The sequence below is a fragment of the Erithacus rubecula genome, assembly GCF_903797595.1.
Source record: "Erithacus rubecula genome assembly, chromosome: 3".
Lineage (NCBI taxonomy): Eukaryota > Metazoa > Chordata > Aves > Passeriformes > Muscicapidae > Erithacus > Erithacus rubecula.
This window is the reverse complement of record NC_136689.1, coordinates 6,194,318-6,211,978: the sequence shown is the minus strand read 5'-3', so window position 1 is coordinate 6,211,978 and position 17,661 is coordinate 6,194,318. Positions and strand designations below refer to the sequence as shown.

At 45.4% G+C, this 17,661-nt stretch overlaps 2 protein-coding genes across 13 annotated transcripts in view; one reads left to right on the top strand and one right to left on the bottom strand.

Annotated features, from left to right (window-relative positions):
- Positions 1-268: 268 nt before the first annotated feature.
- Positions 269-5,894, bottom strand: LOC306800002 (uncharacterized protein). 4 transcript variants are annotated; one of them, XM_079301729.1, is made up of 3 exons: positions 3,234-5,894; positions 2,696-2,861; positions 269-1,790 (listed from the first exon to the last, which is right to left on the bottom strand). In XM_079301729.1, the coding sequence occupies exons 1-3, from the start codon at positions 3,279-3,281 to the stop codon at positions 1,138-1,140; spliced, it is 867 nt and encodes a 288-aa protein (XP_079157855.1). In that variant the 5' UTR covers positions 3,282-5,894; the 3' UTR covers positions 269-1,137. The 4 variants fall into 4 exon arrangements, 1 of the variants encoding a protein (XP_079157855.1); XR_013773737.1 differs by lacking the exon at positions 269-1,790 and having other exon boundaries at positions 2,731-2,861; positions 3,363-5,892; XR_013773738.1 differs by lacking the exon at positions 269-1,790 and having other exon boundaries at positions 2,738-2,861; positions 3,234-5,892.
- KMT2C (lysine methyltransferase 2C) overlaps positions 2,851-17,661 on the top strand; it is a 190,884-nt gene continuing 176,073 nt past the window's right edge. For all 9 annotated transcript variants that reach the window (XM_079301725.1, XM_079301717.1, XM_079301728.1 and 6 more), the window contains exon 1: positions 2,851-3,042. In XM_079301725.1, the coding sequence (XP_079157851.1) occupies positions 2,867-3,042 (176 nt within the window). In that variant the 5' untranslated portion in view covers positions 2,851-2,866. The remainder of the gene's footprint in view (positions 3,043-17,661) is intronic.

The window sequence follows — 17,661 nt, the reverse complement described above, 5'->3', positions numbered from 1 at the left end:
CGAGGCTCACCCGAGCGTGTGCGCTGGCTCTGCTCACGCACTGTGTTTCTGGAGATGGCCATTTTTTTTAGTAGAGCAGATGGCAACCTGGCAACTCCAGCAAATGCCACACCAGCAATCCCACTGTGCAGAGGCGGTGGCCTTTTCCTTCCCTCTCCCTCGTCCTTTTTCTCTCTACTCCACCCAAGCTTGGGCCTGTAGAGCATTAAATGTTTTCAGTTAAATTACGCTATTTTGCCTGAGTTAACAAAATTCAAAGGCACTTTCTTCTGTCAGACATGTAAACAAGTTAAGATCCCATATCTGAAACTGCATGAGCAATATACCATGGTGTCATTTGCAGACTTCATAGCACAAACATTTAACTCAGGATGTATTTTTTTTATTTGGCATAAATAAGTACATTTTCAGTGATAGGGCCAAGAAAGCCATACCAACAATCCAGCTGTTCTCCTTGCATGGTTGAACAATAGGGATGGTTCTACGTAATTTTATATGTAACTGGAAACAAATGTGTTACTTTTCAATGTATTTCATACATTTTATGAAAATGTCACAAAGGTCCAATTTAATTACAAACCTAGAAAAGGAATCAACAAAGGTTTTACGTTATGAAATGGTACTGAAGAAAACAGGCCAACAAAAGTCATATTTGTCACAGCATACATTTAATTTTGTATTCTGACGCTAACAAGTGAAAAATTGGGGAGGGAAAAGCAGTGAAGGAAGAGGTATGAATTGCTTTGTTTATTTTTACTTTAAAAAAACAATAGCCACTAACATCAGCCCCTCCTTCCCTCTTTGTACCTGTATGATAGATACCCCATGCCATTTTTATCAACCGGGATTCAAAGAGAAACCTAATAGCCACTGGAAACGCGCTCCGTGCGGGGCTCTCTGTGTGTTTACTCGCACCGTTGGGGCTATCGCTCCCCACCACGTCTGCAAGTCCGGCGAAGTTCCCGAACCCGCCCGCCGAGCAGGAGTCACCGCGCTGCTCCCTGTCCGTGCGCCCCGCTCGGTGATTCAGCATCCGCGCCCCGCGCTCGCTCCTCCGCACCCAGCGCTCCGGCCCCGGCAGGGAGCGGAGGAAGGAAGGAGGGAGGGCCGGCCGGGCTGGGGCCCCGCGGGGGCGGCTCAGGGGTGCCCTTGGGGCGGTGCCCGGGCCGGCGGCCGCGCTCCGCTGGAGCCGCTCCCGCCGCGGGCAGCGGAGCGCGTCGGGGCAGCGCCCGGCAGGAAAGTCTGGGGGCGCGGCCGCTTCCTCGCCCCGTAGCCGGACTTTTCTCCGGCTACAAGGCCGCGGCGCTCCCCCGCCTCCCCTCGGAGCCCGAGTCCCCGCTGGCCTCCGGGACACGTTAAATCCCGTGTAATGAGGCTTAACCCCGCCCCGCAGCCGGGCGGGCAGGCAGCCAGCCAGCCGGGCCCCTGCCCCGGGAGCCCCCCCCGCCTCGAGCGCCCGCAGCTGTTCCAGCCGGAGCTGCTGGAAAGCGGCCACGCTCCCCAGACTTTGTCTCCCTCGCACACAGCGCTGAACTCTGCTCCCTCCCTCCTTCCCATCCCCCGGGGCGCCCGCGGCTCCCCCCGCCTCCACCGCCCCGAGCCGCAGACGCGCGGCGGGGGGAAGGGGGAGCGCTCCCGCCGCCTCCCCGGGGGCTCCGCGGGGCTCGGGGGGAGCGAGCGCCGGGGCGGGCACCGAGCGCTGTCCCCGGAGCCGCGTCCTGCGGAGCGCAGCCCGTGTGCGGGAAGCGGCCGCTCACATCCAGAAGGGGATTTTATTTTTTCCTTTTCCACTTGGAAATAAATAAAAAGAACCAGGGTGGAGAGAGGGTGGGGGAGCGAGTCGGGCAGCGGCCGGGGTGCGGTGCGCGGAGCACCCCGTGGCGCCGCGTCCCGTCCGGGCCCCGCTCCGCGGTTTCGCCGCAGCCCGGCGCGGCCCCGGCCCAGCCCGTGAGGTCGGCGAGGCGGCGGATGGGTGTCTGCGCCGGGGGACGGGCGGTGGGCGGGCGGGGCAGGCGCAGTGTGGGGCCGCGGCAGGGGAGGAGGAGGAGGGCGGGCGGTCGCTGTGTCTATGTGTCGCACTGGCGGGGGGGAAGGGAGCCGGGGAGGGGGGGGTTACACACCAGGGCAGCGCCGGGATCCCTTCTCCACCCCGCGGGGAGGGGGCAGGGCGCCGCCTCCTCCTCCCCCTTCCTCCTCCCCCTTTTTCACCCTTCCTCCTCCTTCTTTCCCCAAAGTTAAACTTCCTGCTCCCGGCCCGGCTGGGAAGGGGACGCGGAGCCCGGCCGGACTCAGCCCCTCGACACACACAACAGCTGGAGCTGTCAAAACTTCCTCCGCTCGGCCTCGGCCCCCGCCGCCTCCGCCGCCGCCGCCCGCTCCTCCTCCGCCCCCGGGGGCTCTGCGCGGGGGGAGGGCGCAGGGCCAGGGTACAATGAAGCGGCGGCCGCCGCAGCCGGGCAGCGCAGCAGCCGGAGCCGCCGCCAGCGCCCGGGGCCTCTGAGCGGGGGCGCCCAGCGGCGGGACCAGCCGCGTCTCTCTCGCTCGCTCTCTTCACCTCCCCCAGCCCCGACAGACCCCGCCGAGCCCGGGGAGGGTGTTATTGTGTGTGAGACCCTTCCTTCCGTCCTCTGCGCTTTCTCTTCGCCCCCCCCCTCCCCTCCTCCTCCTGCTCTCCCCATGCTGCTCCCCCTGCTACCTGTGCTGGTCGGCGGCGGCTGAGGCCAGCGATGCGAGGCGGAGGTGGAGGAGGCGGAGGTGAGGAGGAGAGGAGCCGCGGGAGCAGGAGGAGCATCGGGATCCCCATCACCATCCTCATCTTCATCCTCATCATCATCATCCATGTGTCTCTCTCGTCCTGCTGACTAGGATGTCAACGGAGGACAAGAGTCTGGTGGTGGCGGTGGTGGAGCCGCCTCAGCAGCAGCAGCAGCCCCCCGAGCCTGGAGCTCCCCCCCCAGCAGCAGCAGCAGCAGCCACAGACAAAAGACCTAGGGGCCGGCCTCGCAAAGATGGCGCTTCCCCTTTCCAGAGAGCCAGAAAGAAGTAAGTTCAGCGTTTGTGTGTGCGAGGCAGCGAGGGGCCGGGGCAGGCGGCCAGGCGCAGGCAGAGCTGTCAGTGGAGACTCGCTGCTCGTCGCCCCCTCCCTCTGCCTAATGCCATTTTGAGAAGGGCCCTTCTTTCTTCTCCTCCTCTCCCCTTTGCACTTTCCCCTCCTCCTCCTCCTCCTTTTTCACCTTTGTCTTCCTCCGCCTGCTCTCCCTTTTCCACTTTTCTTTCACCATCCCTATTCCTTTCTTCTCGTCCTTCTTCGGAGTTTCTCTTTAGCTCTTCCCCCTTCACCCTGTTCCTCATTTTTCCCTTGCCTTTGCACCTTCCCCCTTCTTTTTGGGTCCGTTCCCTTCCAGGACGCTCGGCTGCCCTCAGCGTCTCCGGGGTACTCCCTATGCGCTGACGGTAGTTCCTCGTCGCTTTCCCTTGCTGTGCCCCCCCCTTCCCCTCCTCTTTTTGGGAAGGAAACCACGGTTCCCGGCGGGTGGCGGGGAGGACACCCCCGCACCCCCCGCGCACACGCAGAGTTGAGGCAGGAGTTTCTCGGCGGCGCGGGGGGAGCTGTCAGCGGCCGCCGCACGGAGGGACGCGCCGGCGGGACGGTGCCGAAGCACAACAAACACACGGAGGGAGGGGGCGGAGGATGGCGGGGGGAGCCCGTTCCCAGCCGCTGGCAGCTCTCCCTTCGCCGCGGCCTCTCCCCGCCGGGGGCGCGGGCGCTCGCCCGCCCCAGCGCCCTCCCCGCCCCGCCGGGCGCTCCCCGGGGGCCGCCCCGCTCCCCTCAGCGCCGGGCGGGGATCCCGCCGGGCCGGGCCGCGCTGAGGGAACCGCTGAGGGATCCCCCCTGAGGGAGCGGGGGTGGCCGCGCTGCCCTGCGGGTGCCCGGGGTGCGGGGCCGGGCAGCGCTCGGGGAGAGGCCCCGGCGGGCGCTTCCCGAGAAGCTGCCGCGCTGGCTGCGCTCCCCGCGGGTTATTTTTGAGTAGGATGCAGCTTGCCACGGCATAGCTGATGGCAGCGGTAATAGGGCAAAGCTGGGCGGCACGTTTGGCCCGGGAACGCCAGGAGGTGACCAAAGGGGCTCCTGCGCTGTGAGGTCTGTCCGAGCCTCGGGGTTCAGAGGTTGTTCTCTTTGTTTTGGGGGACGCGCTCGGTTTGACGCTGCCGTGTTTGTCCCGGCGCTTCCCTAAACGCCCACCCCAAACATCGCTGCCAATTTCCGTGCCGGAATCATTTCCGTTGGAAAAGACCTTTAAGGTCAAGCCCGACCATAAGGTCACGGTAGAAGTCCTCAACATGTCAAGGGATTCTGCTGGGCTGGACCTAAACACATGCAAAGACCATATATCTTTTATATGCACTTGTTTTTGCAAATATTTAAGTATCCCAGGACAGAGCTATCATTAGTTTGGGATGCATTATTTTTTTTTTTTGTTGTTGTCATTGATAAAAGTTTGCCTGCAAAGATTTTTGTGTCGCCTCTGTATGTTGTTAAAAGGTGTGTTGTTTACAGTTCCCTCTTTTCATTATCTAATGTATTTTCCTAATAGAATTTTTAATATAGCGGTTGTTGAAAGTAGTTGGCAAACGTACACGTGGTGAAGTTCTTGGGTTCATCTCCTTTATGCTTAGTTTTACATACTTTACTTTTATTTTTACTTACAGAATCCAAACCTTACATAGGAAACCTTTGAATGTTTTATTTTAAACGAAATTTTTTCTGAACAAAATACAAATGCAACTGAAATGTGCCAGTCTGCACAAAAAACCTGAATAGGGTTATGAGTGAAAATTGACATATCTTGTTAGGCCAGTTTGAGGTTGTTGTGTGCACTCTTGAAGAAAAGCGTGTGTTAAATAGGTAATTCCTTGCCTTCAGTTAGGTTTTTGGTGTCATGGGAATGTTGTTGGCTAGGTTTAGGAAGAAATAAAATATTCCTGTAAAATACAAGCTTATGCTCACATGACTGTAAGTGTTTGTGTAAAGGTGGGAAATTAAACCAGCTGAGACAAAAATTAAAATGAATCAATACTCTTTGTTCACACTCTGGTTGTTCCTGGCTGGCATGGTGCTCCTTGTCCTGCTGCATCGTTCTGCAAATCCTGTACTTTTGGTAAAGGCATTATGACATAAGTCATAAATGCTTTTGAAGCTAGGATTTTATAAAAAATAGTTGTTTTCTAACCTCTACAGCATAGGTATAGACTGGTGATTCGTAGTTGCATCTATTTTGGGGAGAAAATGGTTTTATTTTGTAAGTTCTCCAATGTACAAAATACTGATTACAGCTAGCCTAGCAAATACAGAAATAAGACAACTATAACCATTTTCTGTTTTTTCCTTCCAAGTGCTTGGTCCTGTCTTCCTTTTCACTTCTGTGCTTTCCAGTTGGATTAATGTGCCTCATGTAAACCAGATAAAAGAGCATATGTCAGACCATTTTCTGTACTGTAATCACATGTCTAAATCACTATTAGCCAGTCAAATTGTTCAACTGCTTTATCCCATTATAGGAAATGTTCCACTGAATGTTCAGTCTAAGTGCAGTCTAAGTAATGATAAAACGAAGAGCCCTGCATTAAACTGGCAAAGCCAGAATAGAATAATTCCTCAGCTATGGATGCCTCCATTAAACAGCAGTGCCATATTGGAGAGTGCTTTAGGTTGGTACTTTACTTTCTTTGAAGGCCATGTTTTTAAGCAAATTTGATGAGTTTAAGCAGACAGATGGAAAACTGCCTTGAATCTGCTTTTGTGAGATGCCAGGGACTTCTCAACTTTTTGCAGAAGTAGGCTTATGTTAAGAGAGCAGAGGGTTTTTCAGTAGGACAGTGCTTGCTGCCCACATCTCATTCTGTGTTTTACCTGGTTATCAGGAAAAATTCCAATGGTGCTGTGGACACAGATAAATACAGGGAACAGTGGAGGCCTCCTGTAGGTGAAGAACTGGGAATCAGTGACATCAGTACCTGGAGAGAGGTTCAGATGGTAGAATGTGGTGCTAGAGCAGCCTTTTATCATTGCTTGAAGGATGTAGCTTCATGTAACACTGTCAGGAGAGTTAATCTTAGGTGAACAGTTCATTTTTATTATTTATATTGTAATTGTGCCTAGAGGCCAGGGCACCATTACACTACATGCAGTACAAATGCATAAGCAAAGGTTGTTCCTGCACAAACAATTTCTTCATTTAAATGTAAAGATAAGGCAGCATGTAAATGTAAGAAATGTATTGGGAAAGCACAAGGGAGCTGTGAGAATGCTGTGAGCAAGACAAGATGCAGAAGTTCAAGTACCCTGGCTATCTCAGCATCTGGGAGTGATTCACAGGCGTCCGACTTGGAGGGTATATTTAAAGCAGGGTAGCACTGTCACCCTGAGGATTTTCACAGCTAGCTGGTCTCCTGCCTGGACTGCCAGGCCAACACTCCTGTTTTCTTCCTTACATTTTGATAGAGGGGATCTGTACAGAGCAGCAATTTGAATTTAAGAGGTGGAGCAAGAACAGGCCGTGCAGAGCTTGAAATTGAGAGCAAGGAGGTTGTTCATGCTGTGGTGCATCAGGCAGAATACAGAGAACTGTAATCAAAGCAGTGAAAAAAGAAGTATTTTTGTAGTATTGCCTTTCTATCTTAAAAGACAGGAAAATATTTATTTATTTATTTATAAATTTATAAAAGTTGAGAAAAGATAATGAAGTTGCATTACTAAAGCTAGGACATGATGGAGAAGAAGGAAGCTTTCAGATGCATGGTTACAATCCTCTTGCTAGGACCATAGAGGAAAATTGGAAATAATTAGGTGCTACCTCACTGTATGGCCTGAAATCTTGGGATCTTAACTCTTGCTTGGATTATACCTCAAGTTCCAGGGTAGGGACCTGAAGGATAGGAATGTGGTCAAAAAAATGTTGTAGAGGAAGAGTTCTGTTTTAACTATACTGTCATTCTATGAACAGCTGTTTGTTCATGAAAACGTATCATAATAGTATTGTACAGGTGCAGTAAACATCTCTGCAATCAGTTTTAAGTAGCAGACCTTTTTTAATCTCTGCAGGTTAAAAGCAGCACAAACAAATGCATTTCTTATCAAAATTTACTAGCAGAGGTCTCATTGATTGTGACCCTTGTAGATCAGTGTCTAAGCTCATTTTAAACTTTGTTTTCAGCATCCATCAGATCTTGATGTATGTTACAAGTTAGTTTTGTAAATGTGTTTAGTTTAAAGCAGCATATAATAACGCTTTCAAAATTGTGGAGAACATTTTGTGTGTCTTTTTTAATTACCCATGTTTTAATTTCCATAGTAATTTTTCATTACTTTGGCCAATGTAAGCTGCAGTAGGTTTTCAAAGGCCATTCATTTCACATATGCAGATAGTTTTGAGGACCCTTAAGCATAAGTGTTTTTGCCAGGAAATGATTATTTGAGAATTTTTATCATCACTTTAATTGCATTTGCATTGGGGTAGGCCAATATTTAAAGATACCTACTCTCATTTTGAAGGAACCTTGGTGTGTTGGATGGAACTTTATAGCTCAGCTGTGTTTCTTCAGTTCATCACACACCTTCTGTGTGATACTTGTGTCTTTACTTGCCTGCCCTTTTCTCAATTCAAAATTTAACATTTGCAAATGTAAGATGTATGTTGTGTTGTAGGATAAAAAATGTTCCTAAATATGAGATCACAGTCGGGGAAGGTCATCACTACCTGGCAAGACAGATCTTTTGATGGACAAGCTTTGTCCAACTATTGCACAGCAAAGGGTTAATGTAGTAAAGCAAACACTGGCCTGTACAAGCCACGTGTATCAAACTGTTTGGCCAAAAGCCAGAAGGCACATAGTGGAACACGGAGTGAGGAGGAGATGAGGTGTGAGGATTGAAGTTGGCTCTTTGCAGAACAGGGCTGAGCTTTGTGCCATTTTCTTCAGCAGCCCGTGTTCTGTGACTTCCTCCACTGTATTTGAATTACCAAGCAATTCCCCAACTGCTTTATGTATTTTTTATGTATTTTTTGCATAGGAGCTTGGCTCACTGTGCTCAGGAGGTGAATGATATCTGTATTAATTTTCAGATTTTCAATTCTTGATAAGTACTTGTGTGTAATGGATAGGGTTTATTGAATTGCTTTGCCACAAAGCTGTTAAAATGTGGATTCATGTAGAGTCTTCACTTGTGTCTTAAGGGTGACTGAAGTTAAGCTGAATGCTGGAAATAGATGCACAGTGTCTCCAATTTAAAACAGCCTGCATTTGCTGTGAAAGACTCTTTGGGATTTTTTTGACATTTCAGTTGTTAGTTTCTCTATGTTTGTATTTAGTGATCCACTGAACTTCTGTAGCACTTGTCATGAGAGGACCACCAAGAGGGACAGATTAAGTGTGATGTCTATCTGAAATCTCAACATTTTGGTCACAAGGTGTGTCTTGCCCAGTCTCTTGGTTGCTACTCTGAGCTGTCTACATACCAGACATCTCTTCATCCTGTGTGCAATGACACAGGAGACTTTTCCCAGCTTAAAACAATAAAACAGTTCCATTTTCTTGGCTTTGCTTGCGGGTTTTTTTTTTTTTGGTTTTTTTTTTTTTTTTTTACTTGTTAGCGTGTTAACTCCTACTAACTTCTTGTCATTGTTCTTTCATAAGATAAGTAATTGGGAATGGACATTTCTATTCTTTGTCATCACTTCAGCCAAGAGATGGTTTTCCAAGGCATTTGGATGCTGAGAATAGGTGATCTCTGCCTTTCTCAGGCTAGTGGAGTTGTTTTTTTTAACTCCTTGCACCACAGCAGTATTGGAGGGGTAGCAGGGTTATTGTATTATCAGGGAGAACAGAATTTCCTTATCCACCACTAATAATCACTCCCTTATACAGTGTTACTATACACAAATGCTGTGAAATTACCTTTTCAAGAAATGCTGTGATAGGTACACTAAAATGTTATTAATTGCTAAATAATTAGGTGACTGACAATTCCAGGAAATACTGAAAGCTTTCCTCCTTTCTATGTTTTATACATTTGATCACCAGTTCATACAATCTGCATGGTTCATATAGTTTGGGTATAAACAAAGGAGCAAGATTTTACTACTTTTTTGCTTGTAACTTGCAGTTTTGGTAACTTATACCAAATTATGCATTTTTTTGTTCTGCTTTTTTTTCCCCACTGGAGGGATGGCACTAGTGCTGTTCATGCTATTCCTCTGCTAGTCAAAATAAGTTTGGGCATTTGTTTCAAGAACTATGCTGAGTAAGTTCTTCTAACTAGCTTGGTGCTTTTGAAAGCAAGTAAGATAAAGTAAGAAAACCCTTAAAATGTAGAATATTTATTACTTAAAGAAATATAGGCTGTGAGTGTATGGAGTGCATCAGGTGTTTATTTTCTCCAACCACCATAAATCTAAAGCTGGTTCTGGCAGTGAAAAGGAGCAGCAGCTCTGCCCTCCCTCTGCTACCAGCTGTTTGTTCTCTCCTGTGCTGACCCAGGCACTTGTGGTGAGCTGCACTGGGAAACTGAGCTGGGGTAGAACTAACCTGGCAAAGAAACGTGTTTGTGATAGCACGAGGGAGGAGGAGGAGGCCAGAGCAAGGGCCAGGCTGCTGGAGAGAGGCAGAGCTGTGGCTCTTGGCAGCACTGCCAGCCTGCAGCACTCTCTGAGAAGGTACAGCCTTGGCTCTCTGAAATTTGAGGGAATTTCGACTCCTTCGAGCTTTCCAATACAGGAGGAAATTCAGGAGATGGAGATTTTCACAGGCTATGGTCAAATGAGGTTGGTTCATTGGATGTTTAAAAAGAAATAGTGGTGTTGAGAGGGTTCTTCACAGCATATAGAGGAATTGTTCTCATCTTCCTTGCCCCAGACATTGGCATTGATTAAATAAAGAGTTTCAGTTCTCACTTTGATGCTGAGACTCAAATGAAGCATTTAAAGCACCCTCAAATGAAAATGTAAATAAAATATTGTATATTAACAATAATTTCTGGTGTTGTGGAAGGTCCTTCCTACAGGTATATCAATATATAGGCATTATAACAAAATCAAATGAGTTCTTGCTTATTTCAGAATATTTTTGCCTTTTGCATTTTTTGGGGAGGTATTTTTACTAAATCACACATGCATTCAATCCTATTGCCAGCCATTCCCATATAAATTTATAGTTACTAATTTTCAGTCCTGTATTTATCAACATTCTAATTGCTTTTCTTGAAGAAACTGCTGGAAGCACTCTCAAACCAGGATGTTTCCACCCAGGCTTTTGGCATTGGGTAGGGGGAGGGAAAAAGGACTTTCTCTTTTCTACTGCGTTATTACTGAAAATAAAGTCTTGCCAAAACTAGTTTTAATTAGGCTCTCAGGAAAAAAATCAGCTGTAGGAAAAATTGCCAGTTTTTTACTTTGCCTATTATATATTTATATTCCTTGGAGCATGTGCAGTTGAGTCACTTGTATGGCACAGTGAGATAAAAGGGATTTTTGGTAGTGAAGATGTGGTCCAAATGTGCAGTCTCTGCCATTAAGCATTTACTTGACATCTGAGGTGGCTTTTTGTGGTGTGAGTATTGTCTGGAAGCTGTAGCTAATCCAGAATGACTTCTGGAACATCCCAGTATTTATGGAACTTGGATGTTCCAACAATGGTCCTACCCTCCTGTCTGGCAGTGAAGTCTGTCTGCAGTGTTCTTAGGGCTCAAGAGAACAGGGTAGGATAGCTCCATATTATTATTAATAAAGACAGGAGTAATTTTGTCTTAAAATTTGGGAGGTTTATTAGTAAGCCATTTCATAAACCCAAAATATGAATTTTTCAGGGTTCTTTTTCCTGATGTATGAAGTTCAGAAGCACAATGACATTCTTTTAAAAAGAAGGAATATTTAGTTTTCTTGTATCAGCAGAGATAAATGGAACTGAATGGCCAAAAAAGACTTCAGGGTGATCTTGTGCCTCCTTCTGTGTATTGTGTATGTGTTCCATTTCTGACAAATGGGTCTCTGACTTGTTTTTGAAGTATTTAGTGAATGCAGTTCCCCTTTATCTCTAGGCAATTGGTTTCAGTAACTAATTTTGTACAGTATAAAATAAATATTCTTTACTGCTGATTAAGCCAGTTTTGTCTTGTATTACTCACAGCTAAGACTCCACAGCTGAAATGAAGAACAGTTTTTATCCCAAACTTTTATTTATCAGGTGATTGTCTCCTTTGTTCTGCACTGAACAAGCTTAACCTCTTTAGCACATATTAAATAAATATTTAAATATAAATATATATTATATAAATATTGATTTAACTGATTTATCATTTGGAAGATTGCTAGTCTTTATTAAGTTTCACTTGGTTGATATGAGCCACTTCTCAATTTATCAGAATTATTTTTGTTAAGATCTTGGCTTCAAAAATATTTGTAGCCCCTGACTCAGCCATGTATTGTATATAACTTTACCATGTGTCAAGGTCCTCATGAAGGTCCTGGAAGAATGTTCAATGTTCATCCACATGATTGAAAAGATTTGCAAATAAAAACCCTCTGAGTGCCATGGGTCATTGTTGCCAGCTTCTCTTAGAGCATTTTTATCAGGACTGTATTAGGGAAGATGATTGCTCATAGTTTAGAGATTACTTCTCTCTGTTTCTTAAGCATGGTGTGAAATTCTTCCAGTCCTGCTGACTTGAATTTCTCTGATTATTTAGTCTAGCAACAAAATCAGTTTCTAGTATTAGCTGTAATAACTGTTTTATGAAGGCTAAAATACAGAAAATGGCATTTGAGTCTGTTTTGTTATCCGTTTGTTCTTTCTAAACACTGTTTGTACAGACTTTTGTATTTTCCTTCTTACTTCTGAAATATTTCTGAAACTTTGTTTGTCTTTTATACTGCACAGTGGTAATACTGCATGCTGTGCTTTTATCTCCTCTGATTTTTATCCCTGACAGTTTATGCTGTTCCTTTATATTCATTAAAATGCCCTTGTTTCCATTCCTAATATGATTCTTTCTAGTTTCAGACCTTTATTACTGGCTGCTTTTGATGTAGCCTGTATTATTCATATACATTTCCTATCTCTCCCCTGCTTTGGAATACTTTGCCATTGTGCACGTTCCAGTACAATAACTGCCAGTCCTCCTTTAAAATTGTACTCTCAAGAGATTCTAGCAACAAGTTCAAAGAGTTTGTTGAAATTTGCTTTTCTTCTTGCAGTTAATTGAAGATAAAAATTTGCTCTCCTCTCTCTACTGCTCTTGCTTTCCCCCTTCCTTGGCACAGCGAGTGCTTCTCGTTACCACTTCCAGCCAAATCACTGTACACATTGAGATGTTTAAAATGGAGCCTGCCCTAATAGAGTGAAGTGTGAAGTAACTGCTCTTCTGGCACCCTCAACTTTGTGAAACAGTTGTCCTCAGCGTTTTCACAAACATGTTGGGCTGTTTGTTCTGATATTTTGGTTTTCTATTAGACGTATGGATGATGAAGGCCTCCTCTTACCCTCTGAGATACGTGCTCTGAAAACTTCTGTTAGCTGATTCCAAAGACTCAGCAGCTTCCTCAGACTTTTCTCTCCCAGCCATCCCAGTTCCTTTTTTCCTAGTTCCCATTCTCGGTTGCTTCTGTGTTTGTTTCACCTCCAGCTTTTTTCCTTTTCTGTTTTTTTCTTTGTAATAAAAGCAAGTGACTATTTTTTCTTACCGTGGCCTGTGTGAGACTAGAACTTAGCAATGGGCCAGATGCTTTTCATTGTGAGGAAAAGCTTGGAAAAGGGAATTTTGAAATAAAAACAACTGATCATTTCAGTTTCCTTACGTTTTTCCATTTCCAAGTGGGGCTAATTTGTGGCTTGTGTTTTGTATGGATGAGGGGCATGGCTGTAGCCAGCAATAGTGTCCTGGCACATGAAGCACTCAGCTTCTTGTCCGTGGTTGTGAAAAACTCAGCTGGAAATGTTTGGAGTTGCTGGACTCTCTTGTCCCCTGTGCTGTCCCCAGTGTCACACGGTTCCAGTGGTTGCTCATCCAGTTCTGACCACTCTGCCAAACAGTTCTCAAGGCTGGCCCAAGGTTCCATGTGGTCCACACGCTGTTCCCAGCATAGTTTGTGTGTGGCTGCTTTGTGTGGGAGTTTGGGAATTAGATAGCAGGGATGGAAGCTGTCCCGTGCTTGTCAGCCTCAAGGCCAACATCACCAACTACACTTCATGTACTGCTATAACCATAACTGGATTTGTTTTGTTGCTGGTGTTCTTTTAAGGAGGAATTCAGTCAAACTGATAGAATTCTCATCAGTTTCACTTCCAGCCTCCTGGGCAAGCAGTGTGCCACAGTTAATTTTCTCTAACCCATAGGGATGTAAGTTTGGGAGGAACAGCTCACAGCAGAATTGCTCTAGAGGGAGCAGAAGAGATGGGATGTACAAGCCAAGAGGCTCTGGGAAATGCTGGCTTTCAGTGCTACTCCAGGCTTCTCACATATAATGTTTCCTGGTACATGTTTTGAGTAATTAACCTTGCATCAGGCATCCTGATAGAGATTTATACAAAGGAAAGTGCAAAACACATTGGCAGGAATTCTAATTTATGTTTCTGCCTGCATCTTCTAGAAACCCTTTAGGAGGGAACTGGGCCCAGAAATGGGAGAGTAACTCAAGAAATAAATGATCTGTAAACAAATTTATTTAAAGAAATAATCTCTGGCCTCTTTCATGTAGCACTAAGGGCTAGCTCATGCCTGGCTATGCTGTTGTCTCTTTCTTTAATGGAATGGGAAAGTATTCTTTGTTTTGCAGTGTGCTGTACTTGGAACACTGAACAGCTTGGAAATACATTCATTTCAAATGTATTGGTTAGTAAAGAATAAATATAAAAGCTTGGTAAACTCACATTTTATGTGATCTCTATGTGGTCTTCTCAAACAAGGATACATTGCTAGAGCAGAACAGAGGAAGTACTGTTGGTTGTGAACCTACTTTATGGACAAGCAGAAAATCTTGATCTCCAGGCTTGTTAACCAGATGCTGTCAGTGGGGGTTTTAAATTACTGATAACATAAATAAATATTTGTTTAAGAATATTTTCAGCTTTTTTTTTTTTTTTTTTTTTTTTAAATTAATCCTCTTTTCATTTTACTTGTTTTGGACTGCCTTGATAGACAAAAAAATAACCAGTTTTTACATTGTTAGATTGACCATGTTATTTTAAAGGCTCTTTTAGACCAATGAGAGTTTCTTGTCTATACTTAGCTAACATGCTCACACTAAAAAAAAAGTGAAGTCATAATTGTCTTGGACATGTTTAAACTTGTTGAGGTGAAGCTTGGGCTCTCAGCTATTCCATATCTTCTCAGATGCACTGTTTATCTCATGTGGGTAGAATTTGGAAAAGTATTGTGATAGACATTTGTTAGGTGGCTTTTATCTAAAGATTATAAATGTTGTTCAATCCAGTTGTTAAATATTTCTGGTTTTCTTTTTTGATTTGTGTTGTTTTTTGTTTGGTTTTTTGGGTTGGTTTTTTTTTTTTTTTTTTTTTTTTTTTTGTCCCCCAGTGTGTAGTCTGAACTGAACCTGGGGAATTTACATCTGCATGGATGTGACCACATCACATGGTGTGGGACCATATTCCATAGCAGCTATTAGTAATGGGCCTTGGGGACAGGGCAGAGGCTGAATTCTAACTCCTGTAGTCATGCCACCTAAGTTTCTTTTTTAGGAGCATTGTGATGGTCTAGTTTCTGTCTAAATTGTTTTCTTTCAAAACTTTAAAGGAATTATTATGCTTATTTTATTATTCTAAAGGAGCTTACTAATGAAAGGAGGAAATGTCTTTAATTTCTGCCTAGGTCTTTATGCTTAGTCAGAAGAATGAAGTAGTTATCTCTGAAATGCAATTCAGATAGATTGGGGTCTGAGCAGGGGCAATCTAATAGAAGTACTAAACAAAGGTGTTTAGATGTGATTGAGGTGGTCTGAATATCACCTTTATGGCTTGGTCTCTGTTGTCTGTTCTTGGCATAAGTTATTTCAAACAGAGTCCCCCCCATTGGATTTCAGCACTGTGTGTAATTACAGAGCTATGTAAACAACGAATTGAACTTCAAAATATTTTTAAACCATTTTGGGAACTGACACTGACCTGCTTTGAGCAGGAGGTTGGACTGGCTGACCTTTGAGGTCTTTTTCAGCCTGAGTGACTGTGTGAGCCTATTCCATGAGCATCCCTTCTCAGGGTGATGTCCATTATTTATGTTGTACCCGTTGCTTTTACACAGTGAATGATGTGTAATAACTTTTATTTCCTTGATGGTATTTTCCTGTATTGTTTATGGAAAGAAAATAGTTTACTCAATCTCTTTGTTTCATCGTCTGTGTTTCTTATTTCCTTTGTCACCTGATACTTGCTTTATCTATTAATCTGTGTGATTCCACGTATACTAAATAAATTATTACTTCCTTACCACACTGGGATTGTTTTTTTCAGAAATGGTGTCACCTGGCATTCCAGATTTTCTTTTTAAAAAACACATTTAAAAATTTATCTGCTAGAAAAGGGTAGGGCTATTTTGATTACGTTAAAGCAAATATGTCAGAGTTTTTATTCTCATTGGATTTCCATCATGCACTGTTGAAAACAGTTTGGTCCTGCCTGTGCTAGCAGCTAACAATGCATGTCACTAGCAATGAGTCATTTTCTGATGGCCTGGGAGTGTTTAGGTATTTCTGTTTTCTGCCTCTTCTCATCTTGCATCTTCTTTTGAACTTGTGGTCTTTTCATTTATATTGGTTTTTAGTCCTCTCTGTATTTACTTGGTCACCTCTTTTTTTTTTTTTTATCATAAAGAACAATTTCATCAGGAACTCTGGTGATGGGACAAGGGGGAACAGCTTCAAACTGTCAGAGGGCAGATTTAGATTAGATGTTAGGAGCAAATTCTTTACTATGAGGGGGGTGAGGCACTGGAACAGTTTGACCAGACAAACCATGGCTACTCCATCCCATCAGTCATTATCCACCCAAATAATCATTTCAGTTCACTCTAGAGAGAAAAGTTCCTTTGTTGATTTAGGCTTAGGGGATGCCTTCACAATCTGCATCCTCCCAGACCTACAAAACTATGGATTTCCTCCCATTTTCACAGTCCTTCCACAGCTGTGCTGTGGGTTATGATGCACACATGGGGTACTACTTCTAAATGCAGGCTGCTGAAAAACAAAATTCTCTTCATCTCCTCTATCAAATGTCTCTGTTCATATTCCAGTCCCAACACAGAGAGCTCCATTTCCCCGAGGCAAAAAGTCTTCTTCTCAAGCACCCAAACCTCCCCAAGTATATTTCACAGTTTAAAGGAATTTTAGTGTAGTCATTGCCCCTTATATCCCCTACAAAAAAGGTTTTCAGCTACTCATCAGTTGCATCTTTTCAATCTCTTCCCATCAAGAACTTTACCTTCATTCCCTGACTTCTGTAGACTCCATGCTATATTCCTTCTCAGGAAATAGAGAATCTTATCCAGTCATTAAAAGAATTAAAATTGTATCCAGATCGTGAAGAAGCCATGTGGGCAGCTCTCCCCTCAGAACAGCGTGGGGGGGGGGGGGGGGGTAAGGGAGAGCCTTTGGTGGCTCCCTCATCCCCCGACTCAGCCATGCCACGTGGAGAGGGGAGCTGAGCCAAGCAAAGAGCCGGGCCCCGCAGAGCCAAGCAAAGAGCCGGGCCCCGCAGAGCCGAGCCGAGCCCCGCAGAGCCAAGCAAAGAGCCGGGCAGAGCAGAGCCAAGCAAAGAGCCGGGCCCCGCAGAGCCGGGCCCCGCAGAGCCGGGCCCCGCAGAGCCGGGCCCCGCAGAGCCGAGCCCCGCAGAGCCGAGCAGAGCAGAGCCGGGCCCCGCAGAGCCGGGCAGAGCAGAGCCGAGCCCGCCCGGAGCCGGAGCGGAGCCGAGGCCATGCGGGGCCGGGGCCCGGGGGGTTGCTGTTGGACTTGCGGCCAGAAAGCCAAAGTGTCTCTTTTGTCTAATTAGCCTTAGCAATGTGATTTATAAAAGCGAAATAACTTTTCATTGGCCACCTGGGATGCCAACCACCAGGTCATCCCTCCGACTGTCCCCGCATCGCTCAGGGAAGCTCCCGGAGGGGGACAAAGCCCCTCCGTGCCCCCAGCAGCTCCACCCCTTCCCCTGTTCACCTGCAACCAGCACACCATGGCTGGGGGTTTGGAAGTTATATTTGCCAAAGAAGAGACAGAATGTGATGCTTTTTAGAAAGCTATTTCAATTATCTGACTTACCTTGCTGTTGAAATTCTGTTTCTAAAAGCAAGCTTGCTAGATATGATACCTTAAATATAATGGCTTTAAATCAAATTTATCACAATATGTTAATATAGGTATGCAGTTAATACACAAAACATGATTCTTGGCTGTGTGACGTGTTGGCCAACCTTTCTTTGGGTCTAGATATGATCTGGTTCATGCTCACAAGAAGAGAGAACAGGGGAGAGGAAATAGACCATTTGGAACTAGTTTAGAACCTTTTTCTTTTTTTACTTTTTACTTTTAGAAATTGAGTCTATCTCTAGAGAATGTTGTAGTACAGGTTAGAAACTAAGAACTTCCAAACCCCTTGAAATGCAGT

What these genes read in the sequence shown, in the direction of transcription:
- LOC306800002 (XM_079301729.1), bottom strand. Translation starts at nt 3,281, where the DNA reads ATGGTGAAAGAAAAGTGGAAAAGGGAGAGCAGGCGGAGGAAGACAAAG. An exon ending in GCAGGCGGAGGAAGACAAAG is followed by an intron (nt 2,862 to 3,233) that starts GTGAAAAAGGAG and finishes TTGACATCCTAG; the next exon opens with TCAGCAGGACGAGAGAGACA. An exon ending in GCCGCCGCCGACCAGCACAG is followed by an intron (nt 1,791 to 2,695) that starts GTAGCAGGGGGA and finishes TTTATTTCCAAG; the next exon opens with TGGAAAAGGAAAAAATAAAA.